The 27,055-nt window shown below is 35.4% G+C and overlaps 2 protein-coding genes and 1 non-coding gene across 3 annotated transcripts; 2 read left to right on the forward strand and 1 right to left on the reverse strand.

Moving 5' to 3' along the window:
- Window positions 1-1,117: 1,117 nt before the first annotated feature.
- On the forward strand, window positions 1,118-2,028 carry LOC131636314 (uncharacterized). Its single transcript, XM_058906933.1, has one exon. It carries the CDS (start codon window positions 1,334-1,336, stop codon window positions 1,796-1,798), a length of 465 nt encoding a protein of 154 aa, XP_058762916.1. The 5' UTR covers window positions 1,118-1,333; the 3' UTR covers window positions 1,799-2,028.
- Window positions 2,029-18,656: 16,628 nt separating this feature from the next.
- LOC131636313 (uncharacterized) lies at window positions 18,657-20,348 on the reverse strand. The gene is made up of 2 exons (XM_058906932.1): window positions 19,421-20,348; window positions 18,657-18,886 (listed from the first exon to the last, which is right to left on the reverse strand). The coding sequence occupies exons 1-2, from the start codon at window positions 20,346-20,348 to the stop codon at window positions 18,657-18,659; spliced, it is 1,158 nt and encodes a 385-aa protein (XP_058762915.1).
- Window positions 20,349-21,489: 1,141 nt separating this feature from the next.
- Window positions 21,490-21,596, forward strand: LOC131636320 (small nucleolar RNA R71). The gene has a single exon (XR_009294044.1). It is a non-coding gene; the product is annotated as a small nucleolar RNA R71 (small nucleolar RNA).
- Window positions 21,597-27,055: the final 5,459 nt, after the last annotated feature.

Here is a 27,055-nt window from a genome sequence, read left to right on the forward strand (position 1 = left end):
GCTGCCAACTCTATTAGGATAATGATTGATCAATATTTGGTCCAAAGTGAAACACTATTAGGATTTTTCAGATTTAGAAATTTATGAAAGTTCGTATCTTCTCATGTCAACAAGATATTACCAAACTATTTTGGGGAGAGAGAAGAGATGATTATGAATTTCATATTTGGGAATAGCATTTATACCATTACCATTACCATTACCATTCCTTCTTCTAGTATCCTTTCTTTCAATAAATTCTCCTATCCAAAAAAAGTACTCTTTCTTTCGATGACTCATTGGGAATGAAAGAAACTATTTCCTTCATACACAAACATAGGTGTGTCATCCATGTTGCTAAAAGTTAACAAACTTACCCAAAGCATGCAAATTTTTGACTTCTTACTAACCTACCCCAAAAAACATAACCCCCAAAATAATAACCATAGGCATATATTAAGGAAAGTTCATTTCATTTAATACACTATACATTATTATTACTAGACCATATATTTCAATTCTACTTTTTCTACTCTCTATCTGACTTACCATAGAAAAACGTTGGTGAAGAAATGATAAATGATTCAGATTGAATGATCCTCTCTACTTTTTCAAAAAAGGGATGTTTTCATTGGATAAGAAACCACATTTTTATTTGCCTAATATGTTAAAAATTTATATATGTTTATCTCTTAATATTCTGGTGCAAAAATTTAAATAAAGTACTTTAAAAACTGAAGTGATTCGGCTAGTTTAACTAACTAATTCAAATCGTTCGTTAATTTGATCTCAGTTGTATTCTAATTTATTGAAAAAAACCTATCGAACGAAGTTAAATAAAATTAAATCTAAACAATAGTTTGACTGATTGAATCAATTGAATTGTGATCTGAATTTTCTCAATCTGAAATCCAATTTTTAAAAGAATAATTTAAATAGACTAACATCTATGTCAAAAGATAATTCTTATAGTAAAAGAATCCTAATCTAGAAAGAAGCAAATAAATCAACTATAGGTAAAGAAGACTAATCAAACATAGAGGTTGAAATTGGGCCCAAAATGGACCAACCATAGTCTATTCCTACATGAGTCTACCACAAGCCCATTATTAAGAAATTGTCTAAAGTTTGGTGACACTTCCCTCAAATTCATTTCCTTCAACCTCATTAACATTGGAGAGTTAAACTTTCAATTATCACAAATGGACAATCAGAAAACAGACATTTCACCTTTTTGAAAGCCCTCTAATCTAACTCCTATGGTTTGCTCTTTAAGAAATTGAACAAATTTTCTTGCTCTCTAATAGTTACAATATTATTCAAAAACAAAACCAATTTCACACAAACATAGCAAATGGAGGTTCAATCCTCGGCGGCGAAACGCCACTACGACATAACCATGTCAAGAAGAACAAGGAAGCAAAATGAGAAACCAATCTCAAAGGAAGTTCCAACAACAAAAGATGTCGTGTCTCTCGAAACCACCCTTCACGAGGCGAAAGAAGGTAATAATAATAATAATGATCACAAGAGTTTGAAGCAATTGATTGGTGGAGAAGAGAAAGAGACAACAATGAAGTGTAGTAGTAGTGATGAAGGAGATAATAGCAAAGGAAGAAACTCACTTGGAGAACATTTTTCTGAGGAAGAGAAACAACTTCAACTTGTTAGGATGCAACAAAAGGACAATCTTCAAGGTTTGAAGTTTAAGAAATTGGTTCGTCGTTATGCTAAAGTTTTGGGGCATTTAATTAAGGCTAAACGTGATCCTCATTTAGGTGATGCTGGCAAAAAACCTGTTTTCAAGTTATCAGGTTAATTAGAGAAAAATTTAATTTTGTGTTTTATTTGCTTATTATTTGTTTGATCTATTTTCTATATGTATTTGCTAATCTTATATTATGGTTAGCAAAAATGCCATAACTTTGTTTCATTTTCTTATAATTTGTGTATACTACTTATTCATGCATTATGCATGTATGTGACATTATGCTATGTGTTTGTAATTTTATCACTGAAAATTACAAGTTCATGAGTTTTAAATTTTAATAGAGATTTCAATTTTGTTTGAATTTTTTTTGTTTATATTTAGAGATTTGCAAGGTTAAATTAATGATTATTTGGATGATATGATGAAGAGAATACAGGGCCAAAAATATTAAGAGGTACATATTTTTGTTAAAATGGAAATTTGTAGGAAATAGAAAGTATTAAAAACTAAGAAATTTTGATTAATAGTTTCAACTACCAATAAGAGTTAAATGGCCATTTGAGCTACCATGTACTTATAGTCTAGAGAAAGCTTAATGGTAAGTAATGATAATAATGCATGAATAAGTGATCATGCAGCAAGTGCGAAAGTGATGTTAGTTTGCCAATGAAGGATGTAAATTGTAGGTGGTGGTTTTTTTTTTTTTTTTAAGCTAGTTATATTGAAGAGAACAAAAGTTCACAGAACAAGATTACAAAGAGGGGGAACAAAAGCCCCGTGGGAAAATTACCCACCAATTGAAACCTAGCTTAAGTAAAACAAAGGGTTTTTGTCAAACTCATAAAAATTACAATTGGTATGGGGAATATACCCAATAAAAGACCATCTCCAAATGAGAGCTTTACAACTCCACACCACATCCCGAGAATTCCATACTAAGTTCTTAAAAATCATACCATTCCTACAAAGCCATATACTCCATATAATAGCCAACCAAACACAACCCACCTTTCGTTTACTAACTTTCTTGGATTTACAAAAAGATCTCCATTTCCAAAAACTCTCTTTAAAATCCACCTCTTTATAATTAGACAAACCAATCCAAGAAGCCATTTCCTTCCAAATATCATCCGCCTTCCGACATAAGAAGAAAAGATGGACGGGAGACTCTATATCATCATCACATAAAGCACAACTAAGAATAGAGTTAGAAGGTAAAATACCTCGAATCTTTAACAAAGCCTTTGTAGGAATCCTATTCTTGAAACATTTCCAACCAAAAGCTTTGACTTTTAGCGGAATGTCACCCTTCCAAACGAAAGAAGCCACAAAATCATAACGATTAGGTGGACCATACATCACAAACTCTTTCTCCATAATGCTATAGCAAGAAGAAACGGTGAAAGATCCATCAACCGACGAACGCCACACTACACGGTCTTTCACACCAACCCCCGACCTCGGATCCACCGCAACCGGACGATAAAGATCCAACAGAGATCTCAAGGAAATCACATCTCCCTCCAAATCCGAAGGAACTAAAGGGATCCCCAAATCATTCCATTCCCACACATCGCCTCTCCAAGCTCCCATACAAGCAACGGAAACATCCTGTAAAAGAGAAAAAGTAAATAAAGACGGAAATAACAACTTTAAAATACCCTCCTCCAACCAAAGAGAATGCCAAAAAGGTGTAGAATAGCCATCACCAATCCGAAAAGAAACACCATCCACAAAAAGACCACCCGACATTTTCCTCTCCAAAGACAAAATATCCGACCACCATACCGATTTCGAATTATAACTATCATTCTTACCTCCTTCAATAACCATCCTAATCTTGATGTCCCCATATCGGGCTTTAAGCATCCGATACCAAATGGAATTAGAATCCTCCATAATTCGCCACTTCCATTTAGAAAGAAGTGCCAAATTAAATTCTTCTAGTCTTTTTATACCTAACCCACCTTTTTCCATCGGAGCACAAACATCATCCCAACTCACCCAATGAACTTTTCGCTTCTCCTCCATTCCCCCCCCACAAGAAATTGCTTTGAATTCTATTAATCACCCGAATAACCTTTTTGGGAGCCAAGTAGAAAGAGAGAGTAAAAATAGGTAAACTTCCAAGCACCGATTTCAAAAGAGTTAATCTACCCCCAAAACTAAGCCATCTCCCCTTCCAAGAGTTCAACCGCCTCCTAATATTATCAACCAAAGGACTCCAAAAATCAACCCTCCTAGGATTAGAACCAATCTGAATCCCTAGGAAAGTAAACACTTTTTCTTCCCTTTTGCAAGAAAGAAAAGATGTAGCCACATCTAAAAAACGGGAATTAATATTTATACCAATGAGCTTTTTTTTGTTGAAGTTGATACTGAGACCCGACACCATCTCAAAGCCTCTCAACACCGCTTTAATGACCCACAAATGCTTCCAACTACCATCTCCTACCAAAAGAGTGTCATCCGCAAATTGAAGGATGTCCACGAAACACTTACCATTAACATTCCAACCAACAAAATCCCCGTTAAGCACCGCCTTATCAACTAATATTTTGAGACCTTCTACCACTAAAACAAAAAGAAAAGGAGATAATGGATCACCTTGTCGAAGCCCCCTTTCAACCACAAATTCTTTAGTAGGACTACCGTTAACAAGAACGGACATCTTGCTAGAGAAAATTAAAACTTCCATCCACTTCATCCATATCTCTCCAAAACCCATCCTTTTTAACATAAATCTAAGGAAATTCCAACTAACCTTATCGTACGCCTTTTCAAAATCCACCTTGAAAAGAAGACAACTTCTACCTTCCTTCATGGAGAAATCCACCAATTCATTCGCAACTAGAACTCCATCAAGCAATTGGCGCCCCGGAACAAAAGCACTTTGACTATTTGAAACCACGGAATGCAACACCCTTTTAATCCTACCGGCCAACACCTTAGAAATAATTTTGTAAATGCTTCCAACCAAACAAATAGGTCTATAGTCGTCCAACCCCAACGGATTAGAAGACTTAGGAATCAAAGATAAGAACGAAGAAGTAATCGTCCTCGAAAAAGCACCACCCAAGAAAAGAACCTTAAAACAATTCATAAAGTCATCCTTTAAAAAAACCAACAATTCTTCACAAAAAGAAGAGAGAAACCATCCGGCCCCCGGCTTTTCGATCCTTCACAACTCCACACCGCCTCCTTAACTTCCTCCTCGGAGAAAGGAATCTCAAGGGAAGCGCTTTCCTCCGAAGACAAAGAGTTAAACTCCACATTATCAAGAACCGGTCTACTAAAATTAGCTTCCTTGAACTTAGTTTAACAATACTCACACACATCTTTGAAAAGATTATGATTATGAAAGCATTTTAAATATATATATATATATATATATATATATATATATATATATATATATATATATATATATATATATATATATATATATATATATATATATATATATATATATATATTTATGGGATGTATCAAGTAGGAGGGATTTTAAAATAAGAGATAGGAGGATTTATTAATAACCATTGGATTTGATAAATGATCTTGATGAAGTTACGTCCATAAATGTCCATCAAGACCATTTATCAAATCCAATAGTTATTAATGAATCCTCCTATCTCTTATTTAAAATCCCTCTTACTAGATACATTCCATATATATATATATATATATATATATATATATATATATATATATATATATATATATATATATATATATATATATATATATATATATATATATATATATATATATATATATATATATATATATATATATATATATATATATATATATATATATATATATATATATATATATGAGGAGGGTTATATTGACTCCAAGAGTAAGTTATTATAACTTACTCCACATCTTGACCATTTATTCTTTTCAATTTAATGGTTAAAAATAATAAGTCATTAAATGTGGAAAGAGAAAACTATTCCTTATTATTTTTAACCATTAGATTGAAAAGAATTAATGGTCAAGATGTGGAGTAAGTTATTATAACTTACTCTTGGAGTCAATATAACCCTCCTCTATATATATATATATATATATATATATATATATATATATATATATATATATATATATATATATATATATATATATATATATATATATATATATATATATATATATATATATATATATATATATATATATATATATATATATATATATATATATATATATATATATATATATATATATATATTAACTTATAGAAAATGCTAACATATATTAATTATATATTTAATTGTTAAATTTTCTCATTTTTATTACAATTTTTTATTTTTTATTTTTAACATGTTTCCTTAATACAATTAAGGGTGAAAATAGGTTGACTCGAGATAGACTTTGCCAAGTCTGAGCCTCACCTGTAAAAAAAAATATCAAAGCCTAAGCTTGTAGTCTGTCATAAACTTATTTTTGGGCATGAGATTGATTTTTTTAGAAGGCCTAATTAACCTTTAAACCTACTTAAAACCATATTTCATTTGAACATATATAATTATGCAATTCAATTAATGTTTATATACACACTAAAAGACTAAAAGATCAATGATAATGATAAAATTTTATTTGCATTAACTTATCTAAACTTACATAGTGGTATAGTTTTGTAAGACTATTTGGCTAAGAAAACTTATGAAAACAACCTATGCATTGATCATAAGTTGTTTTCAATCTATTTTTCGTAAATTCTTCCCGATAGCTAAATTTTATTTTGTATTTTAATTCAAAGATATACCATATAATAATAACAATAGTAAAATTATTCCTATTATTAAAATAGTCCGGTTTGAAAGACTTAAAATCATTTTTTAATGGTATGAGGTTTGACTTTTTTTTATATCTAAATAAGCTTATAAAAATATATAAGTCTTTTCTATTTTTTAAAAAGTCTGACTTGGGCTGAGTCTGTGTAGGTTAGACCTAAGACTCCTGTTAGTTGGTCTGACATATTTTCACCCTAAATAGAATTAGACAAGATTCTAATCTTATTTATTAAAAAAAAAAGACTTTTATTGTATTTATTTTCAAATAGATTTCATAAATAGACAAATAATAAAGAACAAATTAGCAAAGAAATAGGTTGTTTTACATTTTTTTTTAGTTTAGGCTAAATTATTTTTTAATACGTGGTTCTTTTTTAATTTTTTTTTATGATGTGATATGATATTTGTTAATTTTTTATTATTTAAATCATTCTGTATATAAATAATTAATTAAGTTTTTTTATTTTTATATAAAAATTAATTAATATAAATTTAAAAAAAATATTTTTTAAGGCCCTATATTTAAAACAAACTTACACTAGCATGCGGGTTTTTTTTTGGAAAACCTTTTCTTTCGGAAACGGCACGCACAACCCTTCACGCGAAATTTGAAATGAGGAAAGTAGCCTTGGGGGGAATGTTTCCTAGTTACACGAACTTTTAATTTATCCTAACGGAGAGGAAGGGGAAAAAGATCTCAATCTACCATAAGTGTCTAGGTGTGGGGATTTCACCTAATAGAGTTTTCTGGGGTCCGGGAGGTTGGTTATACATAGGGAAGGTACTAGCACCCTACATATTTGTAGTACTCTACGGGAACCTTTCTACTGTTGTGTTTGAATATGGTTTGTTTGTTGCTTGATTATTGGGAAAGTTTCTCCTTTGTGTTAGGAGAGGAAATGAACTGAAGAATGAAAGGGTGAACTGAAGGTTTTTGATATTTTGTTTGCTCGCAAAGATTCCTTGTGAATCTCATGCCTACATATCCCTAGTGCAAGTCAGAGCTTTTGTAGTTCGAGGAACTGATCGCGACAAAATGGGTATGTCTATAATTATGACTGCAAGTGCACAGTCTATCGCGTAGCTTTAAAGATTATCGAACTCAAAGGACTAAGAATCGACCTACGGTACTTAATTATTACTACGTAAATCTAAGGCAAATATCTAATTAATTAGGACCAGACGGGGGAAATAGGGAAATAGAATTAAATTGAATTAAGAGAGAATTATGCTCGTATGTAATAGTCGGACGTCGGGGATCTAGTAAACTATCAACGTGAATCGTAATTTAAAATATCTTTCCGTAGAAATCATTAGTTTAAAAACCTTCCTCTCACACTCTCGTGTTTATTGATTATGATCTTATTATTAAACCTACGTGAGTGCTCTCGCCGTGTCAATTAAAGTTTAAAATAATTTTTGAAAACAAATGAAGACTAATTAACCTTAAAGCGCTCTCGTTGTATTTAAGGTTAATGCTTAATTCCTACTGTCCAGTTAAAATCTCAAACTCTCGTTTTTATTGATCCTAACTTCTATCGTTTTTAACTCTCGTTACAAAACGATTTAAAAGTATTAGAAATTATAACCAGATAAATAAATTTTCATTAATAAATTACGTCGAAAGCATTACTAGATTCCCTCAGTTATATGACTTTACATACCCGTAATAAATATTTAGCCGGACATAATTTTAATTAACGGATCAACACAGATATAGCAGGTAAATAATATTCCGGACATAAATTGACAGTTAAACATAAACAATAAACAATAATTAATGCTGAAAATAAAACCTGAATTAAATTGCGGAACTGAAAGTATCAAACTGGTAGTACCAAATCTTGATCCGGAACTGGAAATAAATTGCAGAAACAAACTCTATTCATAGAACTAAAATTAAATTCTGAAGCTGGAAAAGAAAATTGAAATGCAATAGTATTTCTGGTGTGAAAATCTTTTGCTGAGACTGGTTGGGAAGAAAAGAACTGAGCTGGAAATAAAATGCAGAGAGAATAATTTGACGGCAGTGGGTAAAATCTTTGTAACCCTTTCAAATCTTGTTGCTGGGTATTTATAGAGTAGCTTTAGGTTGGCTTAGATCTTGAATTTGTTTCGTTCCAGTGTTGGCTTTACGGCGGAAAAATAGGCGGAGAAAATATAGGGTTGACGACGCCTCTTCTGAGTGTGAGTGTGTGACTCACGTCACACACTAACTAATGAAGTGTGCCGACCGGCAGGAGGGGGAGGTGCCGTTCGTCAGGGCCTCCTGATGACGTGCATCCTCTTCTTGGGCCTTAGGTCCATGGGCTTGTTCTTCTTATTTGCGCCCCCCATCATTGATCCGCTGTCGCGCACGGGTCAAAAACGAGTATTTTGAAAACGTAGTTTAGCGGTAACGACAACTCGAATATCGTTCTCACAAAGATTCTTGATTTTATTAACTAACACTAAAAACGATAATGGGGGTTTGTTTTAGAATCAATTTATAAAACAGAGTAAATTAAGTGATTATCAAAATAAGCTAAACGACTAATCCTACTGATTCGGGTTCCGACTTATCATCGGTTATAATAACACCAATCCCTAAACGGCTTCAATCCTATTCGATTATGAGATTAATTAGACAAGCGCTTATCAAAATCATACGAGTTATGTTCCTGTTTACCGAATTAAGCAAATGGTTAAGAATATGACGAGTTAACGAATTAAGCAAACGATAACACACAATTAAATTTAGGAACATGCATACAATCGAATTTAATCAATTCTATCCTATGAACAACAATCGAATTAAGAAAACAATTGTAATCAAATTAAGAAAATGATTTCATAGAACAGAATTGAACAGAAATTGAATTTAAATTAGTATTAGAATAACCTCAAAGCAATGGAACCCATAAGCAGTAGGATTTGCCTTCGGGAATTACTTCTTCATTCTAATCATGAAACCAAAAGTAAAATTTGTGGCAAAAAAAATGGTCTCTCGTATTCTAGCGGCTGCCAACCCTTATAAAACAAAATAAGGTTTTCTTCTCTACTAACTCAAATTGGGTCAAAAACATAACCCAAGCCCATAAACTAATGACCCAAAAACAAATTATTCTAATGACTGAAATATCAACGAAATTCTGGGAACTATGCATTTCGAATTTGCCTTTGACTCTAACATGAAAGATGTAGCTCTTTCTCTTAGCTTTCCGGCGATTATTAGAATGCGTCGATCCGATTCCCGAAGCTCCAGTTATGATCAATTTAGTGCAGACTGCTAATGCTGAAAATAGATTACGAAAATCAAATAAGTGAAAAATAAACTGATTTATAAAAACACATTAAAATAGAAAAATAAACAAGGTAAAGTAAAGAAATGCCTAAGTAAAAATATAGGAGAATGTGCATAAATATGCACTGATCAAATTCCCCCACACTTGAACTTTTGCACTCCGAGCAAAATAAAATCAAAACAAAGTAAGCACAAACACATCAACAGTTACTCATTTCAGGCTAAAAGTCTTCTTCGATTAAGTTTGCATCAATAGGTATTAATCTTGCACATTAAGGATATCGTAGGAACACTAATCCACAATTGTGCAGACATAATCCTCCTAAACACACAAACCAATTCAAATCATATTATTATACCATAGCCTAACTTACTCATCCTTTTTGCTCTTTTTCATTTAGGCGCAATCACATTAAGCTCGTTATCTCCACACACTTATAGCAGGACAACCGGTTAGTGACTCTGATCCTTTTGCACGGGGTTCCGGTACTTACGTGGCATAACCCTTTGCTTACTCAGATGTAGTTGCGGGGGATCAGACCGTAATCCTCCCTACCAAGTTCAGCACCAGAAACCGCTGAACCAACTAACAAAGAGTTTTGAAATCTTTTTTTTTGAAGGTTCCACAACCGTTGGGTTAAGTGGCCGGGTGAGGGTCACCAAACTTAGAAGGTGCATTCCCTTTTTCTTCTTTTTTTTTTTCCGGAACACTCACTTATATTCATCGGCTTTCCTGCATAAAGTGTGTGAGAGATGGTGCCGACTGCTGAAATAAACTACTCAAGAGCTGTCAGAGAATGAGAATTTAAGGCTAAAACATAATAAAAAATTCAAATCAATTTCCATATGCAGGAGACTTACGGTGTTAAAACGATGCCGATCTTGTGAATTTTTCCCAAGTCTCCGCAAACTCGACTCAAATTAGTCTATAGCCTAAAACTTTCAAGAAGATGCATTTTTTTTATTTTTTTATTTTTTTTGTTGACTGAAATTAAACAAAATACTAACAAAAACAAAGAAAACGCATGATTCCCTCCCCCACACTTACACTTAAACTAAGCATTGCCCTCAATGAAAGGACATAAATATAAAATAAGAGTGAGAGAAAGGAAAGAACACACCCGAGGGGTTAAGGTGGAATGTAGCTTTCATGTCTGGTGGTTTTGGTGGAGGCCTTTCTGCACTACGAACACATGAAATAGGAAAAAGTAAATAGCAAGTGAACTTGGATATTAGTAAAAAATCTGGTGGCTTAGGAGGAATAGTCTGCACATATGGTAAACCTGCAATAACAAAAGTATGAAAAATAGAAAATCCACATTTAGCTTGTGAGTCAGATAAAATAGGTGGAAGAGATGCACAAATGGTAAAAGATAACTCCATGTTGTTTGGCTTAATTAGAGTTTCCACCAAAAAAAATTCTGCTATGGACAATGGTTGCTTATGACAAAAATCCATATTTTTTGTGTCAATTTCAAGAGTTGTTGAATTTGCTAGAATTTTTGCACAAGTGGTTGTCGACATCAAACTATCTTCACCTAAAATGGCTGCACTGATCTCAAGACAAACATTACAAACACCACATTCACAAGCAAAAATTTCAAGAGAGTTATCTACTTCAAGAGAAGTATATAATTCATCCAAATCAGATTTCAAGAAATTTTGTGGCATAATCTCTTTCATGCATTCACTTGAATTTTTGTTTCTTACTATGAGTTCATCATATGAAACAAACACTGTTTTAGTGGGCTCACCTGGAAATTCATCAAGACTGGTATCACATCGTGCTAACTCTAATGATGCAACAGGTTGTACATCATCATGAAACATCACGTTCTCTTGAATTTGATGGACACTTGAGATTATTTGTTCACCTTGGACTTTTTTAACTGGAAACATAGATTGCATATGTTGTTGAAATTGCAAATTATTTTCAGTCATTCGCTTATTATTTTCAGCCATTTGCTTAATAATTTCTTCCAAATATGATTGTGTGTCAGCTTTCAATGATGTATTTTGTTGAAATTGTTGATATGGCCAAATAGGCTGCTCTTCAATGTATGAGTATTGTCCTTGAAGATCACCTACCATTTGGGCCTCACCATAAAAATTAGTATTTAACAACATAGGACATGCATCATTACCATGAAAATTTGAAGAAAAAATATTGCAAATCGCAAGTGGAATATGATTTTGATAGCACGATTGATATTCTCTTACTTCCATCAAATTAATAAGATAAGCCAACTGATCCAATGAGTCTCCCATTTTTTTTCACACGAAAGAACAAATATGATTAAAATAAATTCAAAAAAATATAAAAGCACGAAATTTAATCTAATTAAGACAAATAAGAATTTTGGGCATTTTTTTGGATTTTTTTGACTCTATGAAAACGGTAAAAAATTCATTAAAAATAGAAAAACGATGAATTTGGAGATTTGGAGTCGAATTCCCTTACTCTTTTAGAGTAAAGGAGTATTGATCGCACAATTTTTCTGCTCCCAATAAGCAAAAAAAATTTACAATCGAACACAATTTTCCAAAAACTGAATTTTTCGACTCTAAACGCGGATTGGCCAAAACCGTGAGGAAACTAAGGCCTAAACGCGAGAACACTAAACCTATGACTCTAAAAACGATTAATAATAGCAAGAATCCCCGGCAACGGCGCCAATTTGATCCGCTGTCGCGCGCGGGTCAAAAACAAGTATTTTGAAAACGTAGTTTAGCGGTAACGACAACTCGAATATCGTTCTCACAAGGATTCTTGATTTTATTAACTAACACTAAAAACGATAATGGGGGTTTGTTTTAGAATCAATTTATAAAACAGAGTAAATTAAGTGATTATTAAAATAAGCTAAACGACTAATCCTACTGATTCGGGTTCCGACTTATCATCGGTTATAATAACACCAATCTCTAAATGGCTTCAATCCTATTCGATTATGAGATTAATTAGACAAGCGCTTATCAAAATCATACGAGTTATGTTCCTGTTTACCGAATTAAGCAAACGGTTAAGAATATAACGAGTTAACGAATTAAGCAAACGATAACACACAATTAAATTTAGGAACATGCATACAATCGAATTTAATCAATTCTATCCTATGAACAACAACCGAATTAAGAAAACAATTGTAATCAAATTAAGCATATGATTCCATAGAAAAGAATTGAACAGAAATTGAATTTAAATTAGTATTAGAATAACCTCAAAGCAATGGAACCCATAAGAAGTAGGATTTGCCTTCGGGAATTAGTTCTTCATTCTAATCATGAAACCAAAAGTAAAATTTGTGGCAAAAAAAAGGTCTCTCGTATTCTAGCGGCTGCCAACCCTTATAAAACAAAATAAGGTTTTCTTCTCTACTAACTCAAATTGGGTCAAAAACATAACCCAAGCCCATAAACTAATGACCCAAAAACAAATTATTCTAATGACTGAAACTTCAACGAAATTCTGGGAACTATGCATTTCGAATTTGCCTTTGACTCTAACATGAAAGATGTAGCTCTTTCTCTTAGCTTTCCGGCGATTATTAGAACGCGTCGATCCGATTCCCGAAGCTCCAGTTATGATCAATTTAGTGCATACTGCTAATGCAGAAAATAGATTGCGAAAATCAAATAAGTGCAAAAATAAACTGATTTATAAAAACACATTAAAATAGAAAAATAAACAAGGTAAAGTAAAGAAATGCCTAAGTAAAAATATAGGAGAATGTGCATAAATATGCACTGATCAATCATTTAAGCACCCCTTTTGGTCTTTTCCTCTTCATTTTGGCTCATGTTTTTCATTATTTTCTTTTCAAGCCTTGATTTATTAAATACCCGAAACAAAACAGAAATACCGGCATAATACGAAATAAAGTAAAATAATTGAAATAAAATAGGAAAATAATACATGTAAATTAAGCTAAATATACGATACGTTTTCGTATTATCAAACTCCCCTACACTTGAACTTTACTTGCCCTCAAGCAAACAATCAGAAAAAAATAGTTTAATCACAGTTCAAATACACATGCATGACATCTCGATCCGTACGCGGTTGCAGTGAAACTTTGTTAGACAGAAGCTTAACAGGAACACCAGAGATATAGTGGTGACACTAGATAACTCTAACTTATGCAAACCAATCCGAATCATGCTATTATAGCTCATCTAGATCCTTTCGCCAAATTTTAGTTATTTTCATTCGAGCGCAATCACATTAAGCCCTTTATGTTCACACGCACATAGTAGAGTAACCGGTTAGTGATTCTGATCCTTATTAACATGGGGCTCTGGCACATTTTTGTGGTACCCACTTCTTTTACCAATTGTAAGCTGCGGGGGATCGAACCGTAATTCGCCCTACCAAGTTCAATACCAGATACTTTTGAACCAACCAACAATAGGCTTCTTTATTGTTATCCACGAGATACACATCCTTTGGGTTAAATGACCGGGTGAGGGTCACCTAGCTTAGTCAGTGTAATCTTTTAAATTTTACTGAAAAATTTTCAGGATCATTCACTTATATTCACCGGCTCTCTACGTAGTTTGTGTTTAAGACGGTGTCGACTGCTGAATAAACTACTTGAAACTACTTTAAAGCTAGAGGTTAAAGATTTGGGATAATAGGTACTCAAATTGATCTTGCATAATTCGGGGTTCTATAGTGTCAAAACTGTAGAAATTTTGTTTAATAGTGCTTCAGTTTCTAACATATCTTTAAATTGTGTGTCCTTGTACTTTTCGAGCGTGTCAGGCTATGCATATAAAATGAATTTATGGTTCAAGTAGATGGAGAATTTGACAAACGGAAAGATACTCGCATATATGAACTTAAAGTACATGGATAGAAATGACAGAAAAGTAAAATATTTTTTTTAGGGTAATAACTAGAAATACTGGAAATCTAAATCTACCGAAAATATAAAGAAAAGCAGAAAGCTTCCTCCCCCACACTTAAACTTTGCGTTATCCTCAATGCGACTTTGTGTGGTAGAAATGGTAAAGACTCACTCCTTGTTTCCTCTTCCACGCGCTCGGCCTCGGGTGCGTGCTCTACCTCCCCTTCGTCCTTCCTCGACATCTCTAGGCGGAACTATCCCAGCATGATACACATAATCATGTAAGCCTTCAACACGGTATGTCAAACAATGCATTTCCTCCGTGAGGTTTGCAATGCTTTGATCATTCCAATACGCATAATCGTGTTGATCTCTTTGCATCTGACGCATTAGCGTCATCATTTCATTCTGCCCCGCTTCAATCCTCTGATGACACTGAGTTTCTTCCTCATGGTTGCGCATCATCTCTCTATACACGTCATCCACTGTGACTAGGTGATTCATTCCTTGGGGTTGATGTCTTGATGATCCAGCAACATTTTCAGGATTAGGTTGGGGGTCTTCATCAGGCTGAGGCTCTTGTTGATCCATTTCTTGTTCGATTTCATCAACATTATCTGCATTGTTCTGATTATCTTGATTTGCCGTGACCAAATCCATAAATCCGTGGAAATCTCCTCGGAGTCTCCCTAAGTCAGCACGAAGCACAGCAACATCGTTCCGAAGGGTCTCAATAGCAGCAGTATGGTCAATCATAGGCTCATCTTCATCAGGTATAACATCAATATCGTGGTAGCCAGGCGGTGTCATCGGATCACTTTCTTCCTTCTCGGGATCAGTTTCACCTTGTCCTTCCAAGTCATATAACCAGTTTTCTTTCTTGTGTACACTTGTGAACCTAATGCAAGGTAAGGCAAAATGATGAACAGGCTCATAGTTCACTAAAAGCTGATAGGGCCGAGAATCATAATTACTGATCAGGCTTTTGTTGAAGCAAAACTCGACGTCCATGGAATTGAATCCTCTATAAGGAATCAATCTAGCAAGCGGTGCTTTTAAGGACAGGGCACAGGCGATCTTAGTGACTTGACCACCTACAAGGATAGGGCCAAGGGTATCTTGGGCTATAACGGCCATCCTAGAAAGCATGAAAGATACTCCTACAATTGGTCTGGATTGGAAAACACACATCATGATGCACAGCTCATCCTTAGTAACCGAGGTATCGCATAAAGGCTTTGCAAAAAGAGTAAAAGCTAGTATCATGTGGAAATACCTAATGGCGGCATTGTATATTTTCGAAGAGACTCGTAGATCATTATGATCTTTACTAGATATAGTACTCCAAAAGTAATCAACTATGTTATCAGGGAAGTACTCATCATCAACTTCCATTAAAGCATCCATGCTTTTAGGAAATCCTAGTAACTCGGCCAGCTGACGGGTGGTAAAACGGTAGGTGAATCCAAACAGCCTGAATGAAACTCTTCCTCTGTTGAATCCTAATCCAAGTCTAGGCTCATATTGAAGGGAACTCAGAAACTCTAAATCCAGGTTGCAGAAAGTGGGTGTACGGCTGGTAAGGATATCTCCCCAACCAATCTGATGAAGCATAAAGTGCACACTTTCCCTGATACCTAGAACAGTCAGAGTCGCATCATGCGAAAAAGTGGTGAACCCCATATCATGCTGTGCCAGAATCTTATAACGTCTCTGTTGATCCTCACTCCCAAAAGTAACTACCATATCATCATTAAACTCCATCTCTAAAGTCAGAAAAGAGGTTAGTACCCTGGAAGTTTTTAAAATCAGAATGAATTTTAAGTTAGTAACATTTAAAACAAATGGAGTTAGTATTTTGAAAAATGAATGTAGAATAAAAAGAAAATAATTTTTAATAAAACATTAAAGTTAAAACAATTTAAAAGAAAGTTAAAGTTAAAAGGTGGGTTGTCTCCCACGAAAGCGCTTTGTTTAACGTCGTAAGCTCGGCGAATCGACGGTTAGTTTTTCGACTCGACGATTAACTCTACGAATTTAAGACTATCGGTATAGTCTTTGTTTTCAACAATGTGTTAATGTTTTAGTCGCTCCCCGTTTACAATGAAGTTATCGCTTGATTTTCCTTTAATTTCGACAGCGCCATTTGGAAATACCTTAGTAACTTCGAATGGACCAGACCATCTTGAACGAAGTTTTCCTAGAAAGAGCGTAAGTCGAGAATTGAATAATAGCACCACATATCCTACGTTGAATTCCTTCCTAGAGATGCGCTTATTGTGCCACTTCTTTTTTCTTTCTTTGTAGATCTTAGCATTCTCGTTGGCGTCTAATCTAATCTCTTCCAATTCGTTGATATCTAATAGTCTCCTTTCGCCTACAGCAGTGTAACTTAAATTTAAGGTCTTTATGGCCTAGTAAGCTTTGTGCTCGAGTTCTACTGGTAAATGACATGATTTACCGTACACTAATTTGAAAGGTGTGGTTCCTATAGGTGTCTTGTAGGCGGTTATATATGTCCACAATGCTTCGTGCAGCTTAGACGACCAATCCTTCCTAGATGTGGCAACAATCCTTTCAAGTATTTGCTTAATTTATCTATTCGAGAATTCAACTTGTCCACTCGTTTGTGGGTGGTAAGGTGTTGTTACACAGTGTCGGACTCCATACTTTACTAAAAGTTTTTCGAAGATTTTGGATATGAAGTGGGATCCTCCATCGCTGATAACCAATCTTGGTACACCAAATCTCGGGAAGATTATATTTTTGAACAGCTTAATTACTACTTGTGCATCGTTTGTTGGTGAGGCGATAGCTTCTATCCATTTAGACACGTAATCGACAGCAACAAGTATGTAGTTATTTCCAAAAGAAGATGGAAAAGGTCTCATAAAATCGATTCCCCACACATTAAATATTTCTACTTCTAAAATACCCTTTTGAGGCATCTCATCTCGCCTAGATATGTTTCCAGTGCGTTGACAACGGTCGCACTTTTTAACAGCGATGTGAACATCCTTCCACAGGTTGGGCCAAAAGAGACCAGCTTGTAAAATTTTAGCGCACATCTTTGATGTGCTTGCATGCCCACCGTAAGGGGCATCATGGCAATGACGTATTATGCTTTCTATTTCTTCTTCCAGAACACATCGGCGGAAAATTCCATCAGCGCCTCTCTTAAATAGTAAAAGTTCATCCCAATAGTATTGTTTAAGATCATGGAAGAACTTCTTCTTTTGTTGATAAGTCATGTCAGGAGGAAGCACTCCCGCCGCTAAGTAATTGACAAAGTCAGCATACCATGGCAGTGTGGTTTCTGTGTTTAACGTTTTAACAGATTCGGTTTGCGCTTTAGGTTGTTCCAATGTATCGCTTTCAGATTCTAATTGTGCTATTAAGCGTTCATAAGGGAAATCTTCGTTAATTGGTGTTTCTTCAGGTTTAAGACCTTCCATTCTATATAAATGGTCAGCTACTATGTTCTCGGCTCCCTTTTTATCCTTGATTTCCAAATCAAACTCTTGCAACAGTAGGATCCACCTTAACAGTCTAGGTTTTACATCTTATTTAGCTAGTAGATACCTAGTGGCTGCATGATCGGTGTAGACTATTATCTTTGCTCCTATTAAATAGGAACGAAATTTATCTAACGCGAAGACCACGACCAAGAGTTCCTTTTCAGTTGTGGCATAATTCATCTGGGCAGGGTCCAAGGTCCTGCTTGCGTAGTATATTGTGTGGAGTTTCTTATCTTTCCTTTGGCCTAAGACTGCTCCTACGACATAGTCACTTGCATCGCACATAATTTCAAATGGTAACCTCTAATCGGGTAGTTGCATTATGGGTGCAGATATAAGGGCTATCTTTAGTACTTTAAAGGCTTTTAAATATTCATCATTGAAATTAAACTCGATGTCTTTCATTAAGAGGTTGGTCAGAGGTTTAGAGATCTTAGAAAAGTCCTTTATAAATAGTCTGTAGAAACCTGTGTGTCCTAAGAAACTCAGTATTTATCTGACTGTTTTTGGGGGTTAAAGGTTCTCTATAACTTCGATCTTTGCTTTATCGACTTCAATCCCTCTTTCGGAGACCACATGTCCGAGTACTATTCCTTGTTTAACCATAAAATGACACTTCTCCCAGTTTAGGACGAGGTTAACTTGTACACATCTGTCCAATACTTTTTCTAGATTTGAAAGGCATCCCTCAAAATCCTCCCCACATACAGAGAAGTCGTCCATAAAGACTTCCATGATGTTGTCTATGTAGTCATCGAAAATTGACACCATGCATCTCTGAAATGTTGCTAGGGTGTTAGATAATTCGAACGACATTCGTCTATAAGCGAATGTTCCATAAGGGCACGTGAAGGTTGTTTTCTCTTGGTCATCAGGGTGAATTGGGATTTGGAAGAATCCTGAGTAACCATCCAGGTAGCAGTAATAAGAGTGTTTTGCTAAATGTTCGAGCATTTGATCAATAAAGGGAAGAGGGAAATGGTCTTTCCGCGTGGCCTTGTTCAATTTACGATAGTCAATACACATTCTCGCACCAGTTACTACTCTTTCAGCGATAGATTCGCCTGACTTGTTTACAGTAACTGTTATGCCTCCTTTCTTTGGTACGCAATGGACTGGACTTACCCACTGACTATCAGAGATTGGATATATAATTCACGCATTTAGAAGTTTGGTGACTTCATCTTTAACTACTATGCTCAGGATCGGGTTGATCTTCCTTTGATGTTCCCTAGAGGTTTTGCAATCTTCTTCTTCCAACATGATGCGATGCATACATATGGAAGGACTTATTCCTTTTAGATCGGCAATGTTATATCCTAACGCAGATGGGTATTTTCTTAACACTTGTAACAGTTTTTCAATCTCTGTTCCACCTAACTTTGCGTTGACTATTACTGGTCTTTTGAGCTCGTTGTCTAGGAATTCATATCTAAGAGTCTTGGGTAATGGTTTAAGGTCCAAGGTTGGTTTCTTAGGGCAAGGCATATGGTTGGGTGTTAAAGCTAAGCATTCTCTTAAGTTATCGTCTCGATACTCCGAACGCCAATTGTCATCTTCGAAAATCAGGGGCATCAGAATCTTTATAACGTCAGAGTAAGATTCTTCTGATAATCCTATCTCTCTTATACATTCATCAATAACGTCCACCAGATAGCATGTATCTTCTATAGCTGGGGCTTGAAGGAATTGTGTTAGAATAAATTCGACCTTCTCCTCACCTACTTCGAATGTCAACTTGCCTTTCTTTACGTCTATAATAGCTCCAGCGGTGGCCAGAAATGGTCTTCCTAAGATTATAGGGGTATTGACGTCTTCCTTTATGTCCATAATTATGAAATCCGTAGGGATGTAAAATTGTCCGATGCAGACGGGTATGTTTTCAAGAACACCTACAGGATACTTAATGGAACGGTATGCAAGTTGTACTGACATCTTGGTTGGTCTTAGCTCTCCCATGTTAAGCTTCTCGCAAATGGACAAAGGCATTAGGCTAATACTAGCTCCTAAGTCGCACAGAGCTTTGTCTATGACAAATTTTCCTATGTTGCAAGGTATGGAGAAACTCCCTGGGTCTTTCAGCTTAGGTGGCATTTTATTTTGAATTAACGCACTACATTCGGCAGTGAGTGTTACGGTCTCATTGTCTTCTATCTTTTTTTTATTTGATAGGATTTCTTTGAGAAATTTAACATATGAGGGCATTTGTGTAATAGCTTATGTAAAAGGAATTGTAATGTTTAACTATTTAAGAAGTTCGACAAATTTCTTAAATTGCCCTATGCTTTTAGATTTTTCAAATCTTTGAGGGTACGGGATAGGTGGTCTATAGGGTGGTGGAGGTACGTATGGCGCTTCTTTTTCCTCCGTCTCGCCCTCCTTGTCCTCTTTCTCTTTTGGGTTACTTGGTTTATCTTTGGGTCAACTTTCCTCCTCAGTTGTTTTACTAGGGCTTTGGAACATAGCAGGATTTTTAAGTCGAGGGTCAGTTGGTTCGTCCATCTCTTTACCACTTCGCAGAATAATAACATGAGCATGTCCTTTCGAATTTGGCTGTGGTTGTCCAGGAAACGTCCCGACAGGTGCGGCAGTAGGTGCTTATTGTTGTGCCACTTGAGAGATTTGTGTTTCAAGCATCTTGTTGTGAGTGGCTAACGCGTCTACTTTAGTTGCCAACTGTTTGATTTGCTCATTGGTGTGTACGTTTTGGTTTAGGAAGTCCTTATTAGTCTTAGTTTGAGTGGCTATGAAATTTTCCATCATTAATTCTAGGTTAGATTTCCTAGGGACGTTAGGAGCAGCTAAGGGTGCCTTTTGATATCCAGGTGGTATACTAGGTGCTTGGCCTGTCACATATAAAGCATTATTGTTCTTATATGAAAAATTAGGATGATTTTTCCATCTTGGGTTATATGTGTTCGAGTAATGGTTTCCTTGAGCATAGTTTACTGATTCAGGGGAAACTCCTGCCAAAAGATGGCACTCGGGGGCAGCATGTCCAGACATCCCGCATATTTCGCAATTGGGGGCTACAGCAGCCACGGCGGCTACAGGTGCTACAGTCAGGTTTTCGATCTTCTGAGTTAGGGCATCGACTTTGGCGTTAACACGGTCAAGGCTACTTATCTCGTACATACCACTCTCCGTCAAAGATTTCTCACCAGAAGTTCTCTTTGACGAAGCTCTCTCACCCCACTGATAATGATTTTGAGCCATACTCTCGATAAGTGCATAGGCATCGGCATATGCTTTGTCCATCAGTGCGCCACCTGCGGTGGCGTCAATTGTAAGTCTCGTATTGTATAGGAGACCATTGTAGAAGGTATGAATAATTAACCACTCTTCTAATCCGTGATGTGGGCAGAGCCTTAGCATGTCTTTGTATCTCTCCCACGCTTCGAATAGAGACTCGTTGTCCTTTTGTCTAAACCCATTGATCTGGGCTCTTAGCATGGCGATCTTACTAGGTGGAAAATATTGTGCCAAGAAGACTTTCTTCAGTTCATTCCAGGTAGTGACTGAATTGGCGGGTAAAGACTGGAGCCAAGCTCTAGCTCTATCCCTCAGTGAAAAAGGAAAAAGGCGTAGTCGGATAGCTTCCGAACTGACACCATTTGCTTTTACAGTGTCTGCGTATTGCAAGAACACTAACAAATGAAGATTAGGGTCTTCCTTCGGATTCCCAAAAAATTGACTTTGTTGTACTGCTGACAACAAAGATGGCTTTAGTTCGAAATTGTTCGCCTCAATAGCAGGAGCAGCAACGCTATAGTGTGGTTCAGCTTGCAAAGGGATGACGTAAAACTTGAGAGGACGCGGCTGTTCTCCCATGGTGGGTTCTTCAACTGGTTCAGAAATAGGATTAGGAACAAAAATGCGAGTTCGAGTTCGTCGTAATCGACGTGATACAGTGATAGAACACTCTGGTTCGAGAATTGGCAGCACTAAGTCTTCACTTCGAGAGCGAGTACTTGGCATGCACAAAGGGAATTAAAGTAGTTTAAATGTGCCTTAGTCTCTACAACGTAACATTTAATTACGATATCGACTAAATTAGTCCCCGGCAACGGCGCCAAAAACTTGATCGCAACAAAATGGGTATGTCTATGATTATGACTGCAAGTGCACAGTCTATCGCGTAGCTTTAAAGATTATCGAACCCAAAGGACTAAGAATCGACCTACGGTACTTAATTGTTACTACATAAATCTAAGGCTAATATATGATTAATTAGGATCAGACGGGGGAAATAGGGAAATAGAATTAAATTGAATTAAGAGAGAATTATACCAGTATGTAATAGTCGGACCTCGGGGATCTAGTAAACTATCAACGTGAATCGTAATTTAAAATATCTTTCCGTAGAAATCATTAGTTTAAAAACCTTCCTCTCATACTCTCGTGTTTATTGATTACGATCTTATTATTAAACCTACGTGAGTGCTCTCGCCGTGTCAATTAAAGTTTAAAATAATTTTTTAAAACAAATGAAGACTAATTAACCTTAAAGCGCTCTCGCTGTATTTAAGGTTAATGCTTAATTCCTACTGTCCAGTTAAAATCTCAAACTCTCATTTTTATTGATCCTAACTTCTATCGTTTTTAACTCTCGTTACAAAAGGGTTAAATTAAGTATTAGAAATTATAACCAAATAAATAATTTTTCATTAATAAATTACGTCGAAAGTATTACTAGATTCCCTCAGTTATATGACTTTACATACCGGTAATAAATATTTAGCCAGACATAATTTTAATTAACGTATCAGCATAGATATAGCAGGTAAATAATATTCCGGACATAAATTGACAATTAAACATAAACAATAAACAATAATTAATGCTGAAAATAAAACCTAAACTAAATTGCGGAACTGAAAGTATCAAACTGGTAGTACCAAATCTTGATCCGGAACTGGAAATAAATTGCAGAAACAAACTCTATTCCTAGAACTAAAATTAAATTCTGAAGCTGGAAAAGAAAATTGAAATGCAATAGTATTTCCGGTGTGAAAATCTATTGCTGAGACTGGTTAGGAAGAAAAGAACTGAGCTGGAAATAAAATGCAGAGAGAGTAATTTGACGACAGTGGGTAAGATCTTAGACTCTTCGTAACCCTTTCAAATCTTGTTGCTAGGTATTTATAGAGTAGCTTTAGGTTGGCTTGGATCTTGAATTTGTTTCGTTCCAGTGTTGGCTTTACGGAGGAAAAATAGGCGGAGAAAATATAGGGTTGAGGACGCCTTCTTCTGAGTGTGAGTGTGTGACTCACGTCACACACTAACTAATGAAGTGTGCCGACCGGCAGGAGTGGGAGGTGTCGTTCGTCAGGGCCTCCTGATGACGTGCATCCTCTTCTTGGGCCTTAGGTCCATGGGCTTGTTCTTCTTATTTGCGCCCCCCATCATTTAAGCACCCCTTTTGGTCTTTTCCTTTTCATTTTGGCTCATGTTTTTATTATTTTCCTTTCAAGCCTTGATTTATTAAATACCTAAAACAAAACAGAAATACCGGCATAATATGAAATAAAGTAAAATAATTGAAATAAAATAGGAAAATAATACATGTAAATTAAGCTAAATATACGATACGTTTTCGTGTTAGCATGAACTAATAGGGAAATGGATTGAATTTGATATGCCTTGTTCAAAGCTCAAGGCTGAAGCTTGAATTGATCTCTGTTTACAGAAAAGAGACAAATATTCATCTTTACAGAGAGATATCTCTACTATTCCACCATAAACATTTTGAAGTGACTGAAAGGAGGTTCATTTCATAAGAGAAAGGACCTTACTTGAATGAAGCAAGTATGCCAATCACAGTCTCTTAAATGAAAGAACAATTTTTAACCAGTTTAGAGAAAGACGACAGTCTGGACGTGAAGTCAACTGAGCAGTACAGCTAGTGTCAATCTAAATGGGAAAGTTTTGAAAGTGAATAAAAATGTTTGTATGTTTGAATGTGGTAAAATAGGATAAATGTCTCTTTGTAGAGATGAATCATGTCTATTTTCTGTATAGGAGATCTGGATTTGACTGGCTTGTACAAGGCCCAAGCTTGAGGCTTAACTGACAGTTTGAGACTGACTCTGTTGGAGATTTGATTCCACTGGGGAATGGTTTTGACAGGAGGATTTGTGTTCTGTACTAAGCCTAGAATTGAGGCTGACTCTTTGGGGGTGCTCTTATTGAGTAGAGACTGGGGAATCTTGTATGTTCTATACTAAGCCCAGAATTGAGGCTGACCCTACTGGGGAATTTTATTCTGTTGAGTTTTTATTTGATTGAAAGGTTTTTATAGGTGTTCTGTATTAAGCCCAGAATTGAGGCTTACTCTACTAAGGAATGGACTCAGAGGGGATTATGGTTTCTCAACTAGGGAGTATATTTGAAAGGTCGTTTGATGATTTATGTCTTGTACAAAGCCCAAGATTGAGGCAGACTCGCTGAGGATTTTTGAAAGAATGTATTTGTATGACAGTTTTTTTGGTGTCTTGTACGAAGCCCAAGATTGAGGCTAATCTTGCTGGGGATTATTGTTTTCTGGTTGGGGAGAAACTCAGTGGTTTGACTCCTTTGACTATTGAAGGATGATGTTTTTGTGTCTTGTACCAAGCCCAATATTGTGGCTAAACTTTGTTTGGACAGACAGGTTTTTCTGGAGAATGTGGATGACTCTATTTTCTGCCTTGTACAAAGCCTAAGGTTGTGGCTGAACTTAGTGAGGAAACAGAGTTTGGAAATTAGGGTGACTCTATTTTCTGCCTTTTACAAAGCCTAAGGTTGTGGCTGAGTGACTGGGGAAAGACCCAGAGGTTTTGAGTCTTTTGACAGTGGGAAGAGTTTTTTACTGCCTTGTACAAAGTCAAGGTTGTGGCTGACTTTACTGAGGAATGACTCCGGGGGTTGACACAGCTGGGGAAACAAACTCAATGATTTGAATCCTCTTGACTCTTTTGGAGAAAAAATAGGTGATAGAGACTGTCCATGTCTCTCATTCCTAAAGGTTGAATGAACTAAGGATAAATGAGATATTGAGAGTTGAGACTTTCCATGTCTTTTACTCTGCAGGAGAGAGCCTCCATACAGAGATTGAGTGAACACTTGAATGATTGTGATTGTATATTTTTGAAGGATTTGGTTCCTCACAGGAGTAAGGTGACTTAAGTCCTGTCCTATGCTTTTAGGAAGCCTGAAGGTCCTTGTATACAAGCTCAAGAGGAAGTTGAAGGGATGCTTATAAGAAGCCTGTGGGTCCTTGCATTGTAAGCCCAAAAGGAGGCTAATCGAGGGTCCTTGTTATAGCACAAGAGAAATCTATGTTGGCTTTCTTAATTTGCCTCTAAGCAATGGGGTAAGAGGTTTCACCGGGAATAATTCCTCTTGGGTGGATGTGCCCTATTGTTGATCTAAGGCTTTTTTAAAGATGTTTCACCGGGAATAATTCATCTTGAGGCAAGAATCTATGTTATTCTATTCAGGAAAGAGTCTTCACCGGGAAGTCATCCTCAATCCCAGGTCATAGTCCTATTATATATATACATGTTTATCTGTCCTAAGGTTTTTCTCTGACAATGATTTAAACAGTATATATATATATACAGTTTATATTGAACAAAAGTATTTAAAGCAGTAAATTGAAAGCTATAAACACTTACCATAGTGAAGAGAAGGCCCAGGATGTATGTACAAAGCCTTATTGAACAGTTGAATGTTTTATTGAAAACAGTTGAATGTTTTATTGAAATGAAAAAGAAAAGGTGTTGGGTCTTATAACTCTGGGAGAAAGCCCATTGAAATATTTATTGTATGTACAGAAGGTGTTGGATCTTATACTATAATAGAGGCCTAAAAAGGTGTATGAACAAAAAGGTGTTGGGTCTTATACTGTAATAGAGGCCCAAAAAGGTGTATGAACAAAAAGGTGTTGGGTCTTATACTGTAATAGAGGCCCAATAAGGTGTATGAACAAAAAGGTGTTGGGTCTTATACTGTAATAGAGGCCCATGAAGATTTGAATTGAAAATAGATGAAAAGTTTTTTTGAAAACAGTTGATAGTTGAATTGAAAATGAAGTTGAAGTTTGAAATGAAAACAATTTGAAGATTTGAATTGAAAACAGTTTAAGAGTTTGAAAACTGAAGAATTGAAGTTTGGGGCTTTATACCTCAGAAGAGGGGCCCAAAGGTCTAAGAGCAGTTTCACCGGAAATAATGCCCCTCTTAGTACCAGAGTTTTAAAACAAGTGAGAGAGTTTTGTACAGATAACAAAGTTTTGAAAACAGAAAAAGTATGTACAAAGGGGTTGGGGCTTATACTCAAGAAGATGCCCATTTGAATTTGAATGAAAAAAAATCGATCTTTGATCGAAGGATGTAAGGTTTTGTTGTTTGAAAACCCTAATAGTCTGTTTTATCGGGAATTAAAGAAAAAAGTTTTTGAATGATAAAACAAACAAATTAAGTTAAGACACAATATCTACACTTTAATTAAGACCTAAAGGATTAGGGTTTGTTTACAAAAAATATTCACAAAAGATTAGGTTTTTGAAAATCGAAAGAAAGACATGTTTTGAAGTATTAAAAATACCTAAAAATGTACCATTTTAAACCTAATAAAAATATATGAAATAAATAATTTTTATTTTATTTCTGGATATTCATAAAATAGGTATGATAAATGAATAGTGTGAAAAATCAAGTGAAAATGATTAAATTTGATAGGTGAATGAATTAAGTGAAGTTGTGAAGAAAAATAATGAAAAATAGTGGTAAAAAATAAGGTTTTGGTCTCACCAAGGATTGAACCCACGCCCTTGTGATTCACAACACAAAACAATACCAACTAAGCCACGCACGTGGACTGATAGTGAATGGTCATCGTGTGATAATATTTGAAAACAATGTTTTGAA

The sequence above is a fragment of the Vicia villosa genome, unplaced genomic scaffold (genome assembly GCF_029867415.1).
Source record: "Vicia villosa cultivar HV-30 ecotype Madison, WI unplaced genomic scaffold, Vvil1.0 ctg.001696F_1_1, whole genome shotgun sequence".
Classification (NCBI taxonomy): Eukaryota; Viridiplantae; Streptophyta; class Magnoliopsida; order Fabales; family Fabaceae; genus Vicia; species Vicia villosa.